General features: G+C 32.3%; 1 protein-coding gene across 1 annotated transcript in view; it reads right to left on the bottom strand.

Moving 5' to 3' along the window:
• The window catches only part of LOC103267690 (ephrin type-A receptor 6-like), a 362,332-nt gene extending 354,459 nt beyond the window's left edge, over positions 1–7,873 (bottom strand). Inside the window, 2 exon segments of the mRNA XM_008065281.2 lie at positions 4,514–4,578; positions 7,870–7,873. Coding sequence (XP_008063472.2) covers positions 4,514–4,578; positions 7,870–7,873 — 69 coding nt within the window.
• Positions 7,874–17,693: the final 9,820 nt, after the last annotated feature.

Here is a 17,693-nt window from a genome sequence, read left to right on the forward strand (position 1 = left end):
GTTAGGTTCACTTATAGCTTTTATTTAGACATAAGTTACATGGCATTCCTATTTTCCAAACTGTGATGGCTGATTTTATGTGTCAATATGACAGGACAAAGGGAAGCCCAGATAGCTCGAAAAGTATTACTTTGCGTGCCTTGGGAGGGTGTTTCTGGAATAGATCAGCATTTACATCAGTGTGCTGAGTAAAGAAGATCCACCCTCCTCACTAATGTGAGTGGCCTCATTCAATCCACAGACGGGAGGAACAGAACAAAAGGTAGGGAAGGACAAATCTGCTCTCTCTCTTCTTGAACCAGAACATCTATCTTCTCCTGCTTTCAGACATCAGAGCTCCTGGTTCTTGACCCTTTGGACTTGGGAACTTATTATGCCAGTACCCACTTCCCAGGCCTTCAGATTCGAACCTCAGACGTAGAGTTCCACTGCTGACCTCCCTGATTCTCAGACCTTCTGACTAAGACTGAATCACATCACTGACTTTCCTGGGTTCTCCCGTTTGCAGACAATAGATCCAGGCCTCCATAATCATGTGAGCCAATTTTCATAATGCATCTTCATATCTCCCACAACAGATAAATAGAGATAAGACATATATAATATATAAAGATATAAATATATTTCCTGTTGGTTCTGTTTCTCTGAAGAATTCTGACTAATAAATGAAGCACCTCACAGTAAATTTCTCCACACCAATCCACTATATCCAACAGATAAGATCATGTATCTTGTATTATATTACACTATAAAACCCTAATGATCATTTAAGTCACAGCACACAAAAAATACATATAATAAATGATATTCAAAACCATACTCAGCATCTGATAAACACAAAGTTTTCCAATCTCTAATTGTCATTATCAAAATAAAAGGCAATCTAATATCCGATAGCACTTTTTTTCCTCCCAACATTCCATTTTGCTTTAAGTTTTTATTACAGGGTATTCCACCATTGAAAAGGATATTTAATTTTGAATACTGGAGTGTCTACATCCAAGTCCAGTACAACTTTGTAACAGATCTGATCAACCATATACACATTAAAAATGAACTTTCAAAATTTAACTCCCGGGGCTGAGATATGCACTACCTAGATCAACTTAGTGAACTCCTGTCTTTACAATATGGCTTAGCCTATAAATACAGCACGCATGTTTATTGCAGCACGATTCACAATAGCAAAAACATGGAGCTAAACGTGCTGCTCTTTGAAACTGGAATGGATTTTTTTAAATGTGATACATATACACAATGAAATATGATGTACCCATAGAGAAGGACAAACATATGGACTTCGCAGCAACTTGGGTGGTTTAGAGTCTATCGTACTCAGTGATCTATCACAGAAACAAAGAACAGAGTATCACATGTTCTCACTCATAAGTGGACCCTGAATATTTACCATAATGCTACAAGAAAGGTAATGGCAGTAGTGGGATACTGCCAAGGTCAGGGCGGTGACACAACAACAACAAGGGTATTTGATCTCACACAAGGCAAAGTGGGGACCAAAGAGAGGCCTGAACTTTACCTGTACAATGTCCACATGTATACCTAATCCTGAATTGTACCCCATATCTTTAAAATAAAATTTAAACAACAAATGAATAAATAAATACAGTCTTATTTCCAACTGTATTACTACTCTCCAAATGATTCTCAACTAGTCCTAAAACTTAATGCATACTATTTAATCAGTTGGTGCCTTTGCTCAAACATTTCCCTTCACCTAGGAGGTGGCTTCTGTATTTTCTTCAAACCCATACGTGATTCCTTTACAGTTTTTTTTTAAGAACTAATGTGTCACTTCTCACTCCCAATTTTCTTTGACCAGAATTGAATCTCTCATTTATTATTCTTTCACAAAATATTACTCAAAACTACCTGAAAACACGTTCTTTGGTCTAATGATTGTGCAGAATTATATTTCCTTGAGGATAGAAAAACCTGTCTTAAGTAAAATAGCAGGGTATTTGGCAGAGAGGAGCATAAAATAAAAGTTTGTTAAATTGAATTCTGGACAATGCTCAAAAAGAAACAAAGTATATTTTAAATGTTGACGCAAATGAATTCACATGAAAGTGCTTCAGAAAATGAAAATGTTCTGTTTTCATTCCTGTAAGACTAAAAAGTCATCTGTTCAGACTATTCATCCTTTTTTCCATAACCACTAGTCAGGGATGCCAACGTCCTATTCAAATGGCTACTTCTTCACACTGTGAATATCTAATCTTGTAACTACAGCAGTATGATATTATTGGTGGAATTTTTTTTTTTTTTTTTTTTTTGAGTTGGAGTCTCACTCTGTCGCCCAGACTGGAGTGCAGTAGCCGCTCCCGACCACCGCCGCCTCGACCTGCTGGGCTCCAGCGATCCTTCCCCCTCAGCCTTCCGAGTAGCTGGAATTACAGGCATGCGTTACCACGCCCGGCTGATTTTTTGATTTATTGTAGAAATGAGGTCTCGCTTCCCAGGTGGGTCTCGAACCCGCGGGCTCAGGCAATTCACTCACCTCAGCCTCCCAAAGGTGCGGGATTACAGGCTGTGCCACCGAGCCCAGCTGGAATATTTTAAGTTAAAAAATCTGTGGAATCATTGATTAACTATTGCATAACTTATCTAGCACATTATAGGATCTCAAAAATATTTCAGTTCAAATCTTTTTAGAAAGATTTTTTCAATTAGAAAGTTATTCCTAGAAAACACATTATTTACAAAATACCAGATATTCTTTATGTCACATATCACCAATTATATGATCTGTCTCTTTTCAACCCATGACATATTTGTAAAACAAAGTAAATTGTCTCTTTAAAAAACATAATTATTAAAATGACTATTCAATTTAGCATAGCACAATAAACCTGAGCAAATAAAAATTTCATACAATTTCCAATAGATATAATCACAACTTTAATGTATGGATATACCTACTGGTTTAAATGTTATAAACTGATGAATGATTCTCGTAGATCTTAAATTATTTAACCTATATTGATGCCTAGGTTATTTTCCATTCTTGACATTTCTAGTAGCCTCTTTTCAAAGTTCATCTTTAATGATTAGCTCCTTATTTATTTTAATCGGAAAAAAACAGCATTAAGTAAAACTCAGTTATTTCCAGTAGGCTATCATCTTCAATAAAAAATTAATAAATTGCATGTTTTATTTAAAACATACATATGCTATCTATCCTTTTTATAATTTATAGGATTTCATATATACATACACATTATATATATATATATATATATATATACTGAAAAGGTATTCTAGAAAAAATGCTTCATTAATTTCTTAAAAGTAACTGTGATAAACACGGTCTACATAATATACTCAACAAATACTGATGCTTATTCACTTTATTGAATAACATAATGAAGATAAAAGCATAATTCTAGTTTAAGATCTATATCTCAGAAAGTTTAGTAAGAGCTCTGTTAAAATAAAATGATAATTTCAGAAAGATAAAATCACAGAATATAAAATAAACAAACTTGAAAAAGGAAATAGCATTTTAAACAGAGAAGAAAGATTCAAATCTTCAAAGGATATTTTAGTTGAAAATATATGTTTAATGAGTAATTGTTGATGTAAAATGTCAAATTCAACAGTAATATGTGAAAGATTTTAAAATAATAAACATGTTTGGGTCAACTACCTTCAGATTTAAATTTGAATATATAATAAAAGACGCAATGCAAAAATATCAACTAAGAATGTAATGAACAAGAAAAATACTATTTCTACGAGGAAAAGGGAAAGCTAACACAAGTATATCTGAAAATATGTGGCTGCCTCAATTATTGAGTATTTTGCTTAAACAGATGAAAGTCAAAGTAAAAAGCCTAACAAGCCACTCTTTAATTTTAGCTTAATATGAAAACAAGATAGAAATATATTGCCAATGTGAAAATAATCAAAATATGTCAAAATATATAAAAAGTTAATTACAACCAAAACTAAAACATCGGCATCAGAAAAACCATATTTTGCAATTATACATTCTTATAAGCCTTCAAAAGCACTACTTTCAGCTAACAAAAACCTAACCACAATGTATCTTCTTGTCAAGTTTACAAAACACATAATGTTTAGTAGACTTCTATTAAAAATCAAATAGCAAATATTTGAATAATCCACTTGTAAACTACAAAACTTTTATGCACAAATACTCACTGAGGCTATCAAGTGTAATATACATACATAACATATATGAACTTCCCATAGAAATTTATGTCTAAAGAAAAAATATATATGGAAAGTTATCTAATGTTACTATGTATAGACACAATATTGAAGAACAAGTATGAATTTAGAAGAATGCAAGGCCGTTTACATATCATTCCCATTGGCTACCAGTTCTAACTGCATTGTAATATTTTGTATGAAATTTAAATTGTCTGCCAAAATCCATAATAATTGGAGCCGTACTGTTCCTTTAGTTATTATAAGAAACACTGAAAATTTAACAAAGATGACAATTTCAAAAAGAATTTAAACTTACCCCATTTAATGGATATGTTTTCCATCCTAGCTCTCCCAACACGGTTGTTGTATCAAGCAACACAACTGGAATAAAACAGATTAAAAAAATATTTAAAAACTACCATGAATTTCTCAATTGATACAAAAACACGCTAAAGTTATTTAAATTATTAATGGCAACTACCCTTATTATTATTCATTACATTAGGTTTAATAAGTTGCATTATTTACTTTTTAAATTATTTACCCATAGTAATCATTAATATACAATTATTTTAAATAATGATGAAATATGTAAAATGGTTAAAAATTAACTTTAAAATACGTAGTTTTGTGTTTAACAATGCTATATGAAATATATAATTGAATAACATAATTAACAAAGTCATGTTTAATAGCAGATTTTTAAAATTCATGAAATAATTACCTTTGCTTCTGACCCCAACTTTCATATATAGTCTTTTTTAAAATCACATTAAAGAAAAAAAACCTGTAATAAAGCAAGCTTCTATATTTTCTTTTTGTGTAATTAAATTCCCATATATAATTGGTAAAGTATGAAAACAATTCATTTTGAATAAACCTATTATCTTTAAAACATAGAATGCATTATTATATGTATGAGATGGTATACTTTTGCTTAAGGGATACAAAAATAATAATAAAAACCATGCATTTTTTTCCAGTGACCAAAAGTAATTCATAATCTGGTCAAAAAGGCAGATGTGTAAACAAATAATAACATATTCTGTTAAGTTATAAAAGAGAAAACTAGCACACCCTAGCAATTAAGTAATGCTAAGGTTTGGGGGATAGGTATGGGAAAACATAGCAAAAGAGATATAATTTGGGCTGGGCTAGGATGGGGGCTTCAACCAGATGTGATAATATATTTTTTCATCTAGAATACTTTCCATAAAGTAACTAAGAAATTACTACAACAGTTTTCAGTTGCTGGAGTGGGGCCCAGGGGTGCGACTGCTTTTGGGGAAGCAAGATGATAAAAACAATGCAAGAAAGACAGATGGAGATAACTGAGGGGTGTTTCTGTAGTGTTTCCAGCAGGCAAATGTATAGTGCTTGTGATTCAGCGGATCTCTTTATTACTACCAGGACCTAGATGCCAGGAGGCCATGGCTCGCACTCTGAGAAACAGTGCTTTGGTACCACATAGTTTTGGCTCTTTATTTTGTTAAGAAAGTGTGTTTTTAAAATTTTTGTGGCTTTAAAAAAATGCCATCGTATGCTATTTGGCATCTGCTGTTTAGTGTCTAATGCAAGGATCCCGTGGTTTTACTTATTGCAATGACTGTGATAAATTTTATTGATACATTTTAAAATATAAAATGATCCTTAAAACTCTGGGATAGACTCTACTTACTTAGTGCAGAATATTATTTTAGTTTTTAAAAAACCTATTCACTAAACATACATTTGCATAACTAAGCATAATTCTTAATATTTAAGTGTGGAAAATTCTCACATAGAGAAAATCATAAAATGAACCCTCATGTACTCATCACATTGCTTCATCATTACCAATTTATGGCTAATTGTGTTTCATCTATGCATTTTTACCTACTTCACCACTGTAAGATCTCTTTGAAGTAAATCCAGTAATCATATCATTTCATCTGTAAATATTTCGGCATACATTTCTACAATACACTGTTTCAATATACCTCCAAATACCTTAATTCATTACCATAAACAGTAATTCCTTCATGTTGTCAAATATCCATTGGTGATCAATTTTCATATTGTCTTGATTTATTTTACCAAGAAGTTAAGATCCAAATAAATGCTATACATTACAGTGAACTGGCATTCCTCTTTAAGTGTTTCTTTTAAATCTGTAAGTTCCCCTCATTTTTTTCAGTTAGACTGAGATATGCTTTACTTACAATAAAATCTATCCATTTTAAATGTGTATTTCCATAAATTGTGACAAACCTCCATATCCATATAACCATGGCTACAATCAAACCATAGAAATTTCTGTCCTCCCCCCAAAAAATGTCTTGTGACCATGTATTAAAAAATCATTTTCCTATCCCATTCTCTAGCAATCACTAATCTGATGTATGTCCCCATAATTTTGCCTTTTCCATAATGTCAAATGAATTAATCATACAACATTTTGGCTTTTGAGCCTGGTTTCTTTCACTTAGCAGAAGGCATCTGAGATCAGTCTGTGTTGCCACATGTTTCAATCATTCCTGTTTATTGCTGAAAGTATTCTACTTTCTGGAATTCCCTGGTTGATGGGCATATGGGCTACTTCCAGCAGAGAACATTATAAATAAAGCGACTAAAAAATTTCAAGTACAGATATTTTATATGAACCTATGCTTTCATTACTCCATGGTAAATACTTAGGATTAGAATTTACTGGGTCATATGAGAAAAAATGTTCAACTTTTTAGGAAACTGTCAAACTGGAATCCAATATGGATATGGAATTCCACATTCCCAATAGCAGAATATATGGTTTTCCTGTTCCTGCACATACCAAGACTTGGTATGGCCTAGTTTTATTAAAGGCATTCTAGCAGATGTGAACAGTCTCTCATTGTTTTAATATGCACTTCGCCTAATGACTAACCAGTTCTCTTTTTCACTACTTAAAATTGATTTATTGGGGGAAAACAATTAAATTGTTTTGGTCCACATATTAGATTTTCCTGTTTGATCATGAGATATCCTTGTACATTCTCCTCCATTCCCCGTACTTTCTTAAAAGTGGTAGATATATCTAGTCGCTTGATTAGATTCAGAGGTTCCAATTTATTTGTATTTGTATTGTATTTTTTATTGTTAGCAAGACAGCTCCATTGGTGTTGTTTCCTAGTGCTTACATCAGAAAAAAGGGACAATATTAACGTTCACTAAAAGCACGTTAAAGAGACTAAGGAACCAAGCTACAGAGGCTTCCAATGGGAAACCATGGAATATCTGATCATATACAAGGTGAATGACTGTAAGGGATTCAAATAAGCTGTCATAATGATAGAACATAACTAACTTGTTATGCTGCTAACTTTTGCAGAATGCTACAAAAGTATTATTCTTAAAAACTGTTAAAAAACTGGAAAATAATAAAATATTTATTTTGCTTTTTCTATATGAACTACTCTGAAAAACAAAATAGTTAATGAAAAAAATTTATTATTGAAATATTCCAGCTAATAAATGAAGACAGAAGGATCAAATTAGGTTAACACCACTTGCTACTCCGAATGAATTAATATATTTAGCAAATGGTTTCCCACGACTATTAACATCACAATAATAATAATAATAATAATAATAATAATAAAAGGAGACATAAAGGGTTAGAGCTTTTTAAAAGTTTTTCTTTATAATGTAACTTACGCATATTAGCATACAATTCTAACAAGCCTGGAAATAATAGAAATCACGGATAGAAAGTAGAGTAAGGATGAGATACACATACATAAACAATGACATTGAAATTCATTCAGTGTAACAAAAATAATTTCACATATTGGAGAAAAAGATGAACATATAATATATATTAAAACCATAAGTTTATCTTACTATCAAATAAAATTTATTTTGACATATACTACTCAAAAAATTCAGAAGTACGTAATTTCAGTATCCACTTTTTGGCACTCAGAAGTTTAAGGTTAGTCACCTAGAACCCTTATATTTCTGAAATACTTCATTATTTCCCTAGCAGGCTGAGAAAATTATGATCTTAATTCACAGTCACTGTAGTAAGGACTTTATATAACCTCTCTTCTTCAAGTGATCTCCAAATTTTCCTACAAGGGTATTTTTCTCCTTTTAAACAGATCTTTATTTAGTCGCTCTTCTTTGATGAACTGATACATTATATAAAGACAATACTTTTTCTATATTTTGACAAGGATCTAAATTCCTTTTTATGTGACTGATGTCCATAGAGTGCAGTCAGCATTTTAAATTGATGATAAGAGTTCCTTATATATTTTAAATATAACCCCATTTTTTAATGTTGAAGTTACAGATGGCAATACTGAGGCTCAGAGAGATTAAATAATTTTTCTGTTTTCACAAAGTGATAGATTTGCATTTCAAACAGGGAGACTGATTCTCAAACACTTTGCTGTAAACCTTGGAAAAGGTGTTGTTTTAATCCTGTCTTTTTAAGTTCGAATACAAAACATCATTATTTGGTTTTGCTTTTTATTTTTGTAAATATAAAGAGACATCAATATTTCTTTTGCTGATTCTTAAATCTTCATAAGTTTGATTCCAATTAACTCATCAATTATTTCTACAGAAAACCCACCATTACTACCTACAAACCATGGCATTCAAACCAAGGGTTTTATTGGAGTAGAGTGCTCAAAAATTCCTAAAATGTATTAAAGTCTACCAACAGAGATTTAATATTCATAAATTTTATATGGAAATTATGACCAATGAATGAATTGATTATAAAACTAGAATTATTTTTAAAACATATTTAAAACACATTGTTCTCAGTCATAATTTTAAACTATGACATATTTACTTCAAAACAAATAAAAAAGGAAAATATGTAGATACCCGCAATAGTGTAAATGCTTAGAAAACAATTTTTTGTGTCTTAGCAATTTCCAGAAAGAAGATTTACCTAATTGCTGTATTTTCATTGAACTGCAATCATAACTTTAAAAAATTCCTAAAAACAACAAATCTAAAATTTGCATTTCAGACAGGTGAATTACACTAAAATAAAACTTACAATTTTTGAGATTTTCAATACTACTATATATAGCAAATGTTTTAATTTTATCATTTGTTTCACTTACAAAACCCCCATAAATTCAGGTTTTTCAAGCACACTAATTACATTGAACCCAGCAAGGTGAGAGCTCCTCCTGCTGGCTTTAAACAAAAGTTAACTAGTCCCTACCAGAGTGCAAAAACATTGAAAAACCAGAAGGAGGAAAAAAACCATTATATCAACGTGAACGTCAGTAAAAAATCAATATTTTTATCTTTAACAGGAACGTTTTAAATAGCAAGATTAGCACCTATTATTTATCTGGAGTACAAATTAAAATATAATTAGTCATATCATAAGACTCTGAATAGAATAGACTGAGGGTATCAAAATAAAGTTTTGAAAATATGCATTGTTTTTCACAAGCAAAAGTGCATAGAATATATTTGTAAAACTAAATACGAATTTCCTATTAACTTTTTGAGAAAAATTTCCAGCATATTATATTTCTTTCTGAAAATATGTTTCAATTTATTAATGTTTTCTTTCTTCTTGCCTTGGAAAATTACAATAAAATTTCACTATGTTTAAAAATAAAATATAAAATGATAAAGACAAATTTAATAGTATTGAATTAAATATAAAAGTAATGAGTACCTAATATTAAAAAACTCACTATTAATTTCTTGCCTTTAAATAATTTATCATCTCTTTACATCACTTTAGTAAATCTAAAAGATAATAATTTTAAAACAGTTAAGATACTGATTTATAGCATATAATAAAATATCTTTTCTCAAACAGCACAATAAAAATGAATGACTTTATTTATATACCATTTTGAAAAATTAAATGAGGAGGCAAATCAATCCTCTAAGAAAGTAGCTGGTTTTTTTTAAGATAATTGTATTTTAATTTTCAAGATGACATGTGAATTGAGTCCAAAGATTTATCAATATTTTTAAAAGTTCAATCATAAATTAATGTTTGGAAATTTTGTCTACAGACTTTATGCAAAAAGAAGCAAAGCATTTCAAATAAGTTAAAAAAATCACTTAGTAACAACACAGCAGTAGAGGTTTATGATAGCTCTATGTTTCACTTATTGTAACACATTCTGCCACATCCCACAGCTTTTAATAAACAAACAAAGTAACAATGGAAATACTTCTGACATCATGATCAGATACAATCAGAGAATACTTCAAATTATAGATATAATCACCTGTATACATTAAATTTTAGGAGTAGTTCATTTGAATGTAATATTGTTTAGATGCCTTCAGCTGACATTTAGGTGACCAAATTAATCCAATTTTGACATAATTGGATATTTTTGATTGGTAAAAACCAAAGGTGTTTACTTCCAGATCTGCAAACTATAGGTATCTACTCTCATATAGAATTGGGATCAATATCTAATTCCCCAAAAATCTAATGTAGATTGCTTTAAATAGGATTATGTTTACTCTGGTATATCCTCTATATTGATAATACTTTTACAGTAACACCTTCCATTGGTGATCATTCCTTCTTAAAAATAAAACTACTTTTATCTAGAAACTGAGATCAATATTTGTTCTGAGGTACACTTATAGCATTTTGTTTGTTGTGGTAGATGTTCTTATTTCTGTTACTGCCTGTCTACTTGTTTTTAATATAGGTCATGTTCATGATTAATTTTAACTATCCCTTCAGTTATATCTGAGAATTTGGAAATTCTACTTTGAAAGATAAGGTAATATGAACATAGTGAGGTTGGCTTTCTCAAATTAGAGGAAAAAAATCAAGCCTACATCTTTTGAAATGATACTCGTTCAGCTTTCTGCTCTACCAGTAAATATATTTTTCTGAAATCATATTCCAACCTCTGTCTCTGTCCTTTCTGGAAAACAGATAACTCATTTTCAGTCCTCTAAAATAAGCTATACAAAGAAATTATTTTTATTCACTATTACTTTAAATAGAAAAGGGCAAAAATTCAAGCTACATAATATTCTACCTAATTAACTTACTTTGAGGACAGAGCAAGTGACACTGTGTGTTATTATTTAGAAAGCAAGTTCTGCCACAGAAAACCTTATCCAAATAATGAATGGTTAATAGTTGATTAAAATATAACAAGCAATGTCCGTCTTGACATTCACACCTTTGTATTTTCCTTTCTCCAAGAAACTGTGGATCCTTAAACTGTTAACAAAGCTTTATTTGCTTTGATCTTATAATCACTCCTAAAACCTGCCATTGCCAGCACTGACCACAGTGACCAGGAGAAAACCCAGGTGTGGATGTCACCCGTCACAAGGTCATGAAGCTACAGGTTTGCTTCTGGGCTTCTGAGCAAGGTCACTGAGACTTACTAATGAGTCCTCAGAACATGTGCTTTCCCATCAAATTGTTCAGTTATTTCTATAGCTAAAAAATAGTAAAATAGGAAGTTTGGCAATGTCCCTAGTCAAACCAATACATAACTCTTCCCTTTCGATACCTTCAACACTTTGAACTATAAATAAAAGAGGTAGCTGTGTTTGGAACTTGCATTATTTACATTTATTTCGATGACACAGAGATTAAATAAGTAGAAAAGACTATTTTGCTGTAGCCTTAGATTTTTCTAGCCTTGTAATATATTAAATAACCGCTGTTTTTCATCTCTCTCAAAGTGCTCCATTTAGTCCAATCCATTGAACATGCGTCCCATTGCTTATACAGTATCAAAGATGCGTCTTGCCTTTTTAGTTCTATCTTCTCTTATATTTCTCACTTGTTTTTCATGGGCTTTAGACACTTTCCAATTTTTTTGGAAGAATATTTTAAAACTTAAAGTTTAAAATACACTTAAATCATTGATTTTATGGCCCTGGGAAAAGATATTATGACTACTTATTTGAAAGTCTTATCTATGATATAATAATCATCTCAATGCCAAAACATTTCTATATAATGGAAGAAAGGTCTAAAGAAACTACTGAAACCCTTACTTTGAAAACAAATAATAATGGCTTTGTATTGATAAGGAAAAAAAAATTTACTTGAATCTAAGAAAAAAACACATGACCTGTAATCCCGTGCTTTGGGAGGCTGAGTTGAGTGGATTGCCTGAGCCCGTGGGTTCGAGACCCACCTGGGCAACTTGGCGACACCTCATCTCTACAATAAATCAAAAAATTAGCCGGGTGTGGTAGTGTGCGCCTGTAGTTCCAGCTACTTGGAAGGCTGAGGAGGAAGGATCGCCAGAGCCCAGCAGGTCGAGGCTGCGGTGACCGGGAGCGTGCCAGTGCACTCCAGCCTGGGCTACAGAGTGAGACTCCAACTCAAAAAAAAAATAAAAAAATATATGAATAAAACTTACTCTTTTTCTCTTGAAAATGGAAGGACTGTTTTTTTTCCCTGCAGTATTGTTGGTTCCCTCAATTACACTTACATGGACATAATGAAAACAGATTTAAAAGTCTCTCACTAGGGCATATGGATTCAAGAACTACTACTTGTCTTTACATTTTGATGCTATTTCTACAGACATTTATTGAATCTCTGATATATTTTAGACTCTATATTAGGCATTATAGGATATAGAAAGTCTGTAAGATATGATGTCTACCTACAGGGAGTACAAGTTGTCATTTTATGACTTCTACTATTAGAATTTTTGTGTCAACCTACATGCTATAATTTATTCAAACACATAAATAGCAGAATATATTTAAATGCCCTTATTTATAAGGTGCAGGCAAAGAAAGACTGAAACTATTTAGTATACTGAGAGGAATTAAATTCTTATTCTAAAAGGGCAGATTTCAAAATTACATCATCAAAACTGTCAGTAATTTTACCACTTATTTCACTTCCTATAAAAGTGCCAAGGTCTAAATAGATTGTAGAAATGCACCCAGTAGTCAACAGGAAGAGAAATAATCATTTCTACCTTTATGATACTTTCCAAAATAACCCCACATAAAAGAAATGTCTGCTAAATTTGTCTGGAAAGATTAGTGCATTTTACATAGAATGGACAACTTTAAAAAAATGAATTGAACATTATCAGAAATAAACATTTTTTTCTAATCTAAGTTACAATCATCAGAAATAAATTATCAGGTACAAATTTTAATTGGGTTGTCATAACTTTGAAACAAATACAGAGGGTTCCAAAAATGTATATATATTTTAAAAAAGGAAAAATTTGTATTAAAATGATAATACTCAATATATACCAATAACAGAAGATGAATACAAGTCATGTTAGACTGCTGCAATTACAGGAGGCACGCTTAATGGCTACCATCAGTGTCCAGACACTTCTGATTACGGCAAACTACTGTTTGAGTAACGTTGACCAAAGTGTCCACTTTTATCACTGTGCTTGCCCTTTCAATTTTTTCCCAAAGTACTGCCAATATAGCCAGTTTTCTACAGTACACCACATTCTTTAAGGTCCCCCATAGGTAGAAGTCAAGGGGTGTCAGGAAAGGAGAATGTCAGGGAACCTCAACCTCACTGTTCCTTTCAATTTAAACTGTGCTTCATCAGATCAAACCATTTCCCCCACAAACTCCTCATCTTCTCATACCATGTTTTGAAACCACTCACAATACTGCACCCTGCGATCAGGGTCCTCTTCATTCAGTGCATGTTATAATCTTGGAATAAAAACTTTCCATTTTGCTGTTTTAAGAATGTGTATATATGCCTGTTCTGCTAAATCCAGTCTAACATGCACATTGTTTGGTAGACTTCTGTGGCAAGCATGCAAACTGTTCCAACATCATAGCAGAAGAAGCAGGACTTGTTGCTGTGCGAGGCATCACAGATCTTCCCTTGTGCACATCACACACAGCACCATGCATCTCAAACTCATCACAAATGCATGTGGTTGTTATGTGTGTTGGAGGTTCCACTCATTGTCGTACTTCCACAGCATTCTCAAATTTCAAGTATCACTTCAAAGTGGTCTTGCACTCCTTGAATGACAACTGTGCTTCTGCCATTTTCTTTTGTTTTCCCATCTGTCCTGTGATGATGCTCGCATTCATTTGATTAACACTTTCTTTTGAGTGCACATCACACTACAGATTGCTACCATAATTCAATTCATCTTTGAAAAGTAATATATAGATTACTCATCTTAAAATGTGAATACACTTTTTTGGCACTCCTGGTTCATATTAAACAAATTTGAAAGGATAGAATCATTTTTGTTGTTCATTGAAATTGTAGCCAAATCAAAATATAATCAATATTACCCTAACTTAAAAATTAGTTCTGCCAACAGAGTATGAACTCCTTAAGGGTAAGGACTTGGTATGTGTGTTGGGTTAGGAGGGTGTACCAGTTGAATAAAATAAATGAATGAGTGAATGAAGTAGATCATTAGTAGGGAACATGGGTAAGAGTTCATGTCTCAGAAAACATTCTTAACTAACTACTGAAAAAGCAGTACAGAATAAATAGGAAGGCAGATACTGGATGGAAATTAAATGACCATTGTGCTTATTTTGTGATGAACAAGATCAAGGGCTACTTATTTCTGATCTTTCTGAGATGTAATTAAGGGGCAAAGTGGTCTGTAGGAAAAATAAAATCACAGTGAACATTTGTTTTTAGCACAGAATGGGTTGCGAAAAGGCATACATCCATAACTTTTGGAGTCCTCGTCTCTGTTCCATCAGAGACTGACTTCAGACTGCCCACTCTCAATCCAAACCCTGTTCATCTATTGCCATCTCTGACTGGGTACATTGTTCAAACTATCCTCCTCTTATCTAATGCTAACTGAAAGCATTGATCACATAAAAAAAATATATGTTAACCAAATTAGCACACAAATGTTCTTATGAATATTCATTTTCCCTTTTTCCTACTGTGTTATTTATCCAAACTAAATTTGAATTAATCTTTCAGATGACAGTGATTTGGGACTCTTTCATGATATACCTAAAATCACACCAAGCAAGCAACTTTTCATAGAAATATATTGAAAGAGGATTTCTAACACTCTGACTCAATGATGTCCCAAAAGTTTCCCACTGTTTAGATTATATCTTTTCCTATCTATTTCCAGGGTTCTATACTTTGCTTTAGTATTGTGTTCTTATATAATCTTTCTTATTCTACCAATTGTTGGGAGTTACTCAGACCTAAGCCAAGCAATTCTCTAAGCTTAGTAACCACCCTGACATGGTTCTCAATAGACTCTCATCTTATTAGCAACCCTACTAGGGTAGCAAGGCTTAGTGTATGAAAATAAGAATAACAAACAAATGTTGGTTTGTTGTGTCATGGATCATAATTGCTTCTTCTTCAACCTTTGAGTTCCTCTTGTTAATTGATCCACTCAGGGAGTCTTCAAGAGAGATATAAGGACAATGCTTTTTTTTCTTCAATTCTCCACCACATCTCCAGCTGATTCCAGAAATATTATCTATATTCTAACCCCTTTAGTCTGAGAGGTATAGCTGAATTGCTAATATCAACAACTCTTCTCTAAAGCAACTATCTAAACTCGATTTCTGAACATTCAGATTTCATAGACAATTGCTCCAAAATATGGTTATCAGTTCATGAAACCTGACACAATACTATACATACAGGGAAGATGCCACAAAGAATAATTTAAATAAAAATGTAATTTTCTAGCCAGACTCAGTGGCTCAGCCTGTAATCCCAGCACTTTGGAAGGCTGGGGGCAAGTGGACTGCCTGAGTCCGCAGATTCGAGACCAGCCCGGGCAACTAAGCAAAACAATACAATAAATGAAAAAAAAAATTAGCTGGGCATGGTAGTGCATGTCTGTAGTTCCAGCTACTTGGAAGGCTGAGGCAGAAGATCGTTGTAGCCCAGTAGGTCGACGCTGGGGGTGCTGTGAGTGTGCCACTGCACTGTAGCCTGGGTGACAGAGTGAGACTCCAACTCAAAAACAAAGAAAAAATGTAATATTCTAATCCTTTCACCATAATTTTAATATCCTTTTAATATCCTTTTAATAGCCTAAAAGTTATGTATTGCATTCTGAATAGCTAAATTAGATTATAGTAGTTTGGTAAGTAATATTGCCTGTAGAACAGTTTAATCTATAACAAGAGAAATGGGCAGGAAAAAAAATGTCAAGACTTAAATAAAATATTAAGACAACTAGTTGTCATATCATTTACACATTAAAAAGCTTTTAGCACAATTATTTGATAAATAAAATCATGAGAATCATGTAGGACAACTTCTTACTGGAAACTACTGAGGAAATGTCACAGTGAGTATGATGCCAAATTCAGAGGCACATGAACTGTAAGGCAGCTGATTTTTCTTGGCATATTTCTGTATTGCAGAGGAGTCAGGAGGAGAAATGGTTCATAAATGAAACATTTACAAATGTGACCCATGCCAAGAGCAGCATGGCTTCAGTATAGAGGAAAAAAAAATGACAGATGGAAGCTTTACAGTTGGCATAATTTTTTTTCAAAAGAATGCATTATTATCATTATCCTGTGGGGGAAAGCAAGTCATTTAGTACTACTGTCAAACTGTTTATCACCAGAACCTTGTGTAATAAAATAAATGCAAAAGAAATGATAATGGTATTTTACCATTTAGGCACACTGAAAATATTTTATTCAATGTGGATTTACCAAATATAATTAAACACACACACAAAAAAGCAGAGGTAGGGGTTCATAAGACATTGATCAGTTTTCTTAAGTTATTGATTGCAGCAAGAAATGTATATTGTTGAGAAACTCTTTTGGAGAAAGTCATCAGGGTCCAAATTCTGCCCACAGATTTTATGGCTGAAAACTCAATTTGTATCCTCCCAAGGATGCATGATCATATTTTAGGAGACTGATTCTTGTTAATCAAGCATACAGGAGACTTATTTAAAAATGAGTAGGATGATTTATTCATTGATGATTTGTCTCCCCAGGGAATCTCCTTTCCTGCAGGTAAATTCATTCAAAAGACCAAATTATAGATCAAAGGTTTCTTAGAGAGTACTGAATTACTAGAAAGCAGTGACCCTGTTTTACTTTTTAAAATTGTCTAGTTCTATTTCTATTTAATAAATAAAAGTTTTATCTACCTATCTTAAAGCTTTCAAATTTGAATAATGCTGGGAAAAAAAATAGAGAAATTTATCTACTTAAAGAAGCTGTTTTTTCAAACATAGTTATTGCCAACTACTACTCTAACATTTCAAACACTGTAAAACATGTTATAATTTCCATAATTATAGACTATCTTTTATTGGCTAAATTTTGGAAGTCCTAATTGTGGTTTTATGGAAAGAAAACTAGCTCTATCTGTAGACTTCATTTATAAAGTAGTTATATTTCTTTTTTCAAGAAAGATTCTTACATATGAGTAAAATCCCAATTCTATGGGTTGATTTTATTTTCATATAAGGACAGAGAAAGACATTTGCTGACCATGTCTCATCATTTTAGGAAGGATCTAAATCTTTAGGCATAGAGTTCACAGTGAGATAGAC

Source organism: Carlito syrichta, unplaced genomic scaffold (genome assembly GCF_000164805.1).
Source record: "Carlito syrichta isolate Samal-C Ts95f unplaced genomic scaffold, Tarsius_syrichta-2.0.1 Scaffold103333, whole genome shotgun sequence".
NCBI lineage: Eukaryota > Metazoa > Chordata > Mammalia > Primates > Tarsiidae > Carlito > Carlito syrichta.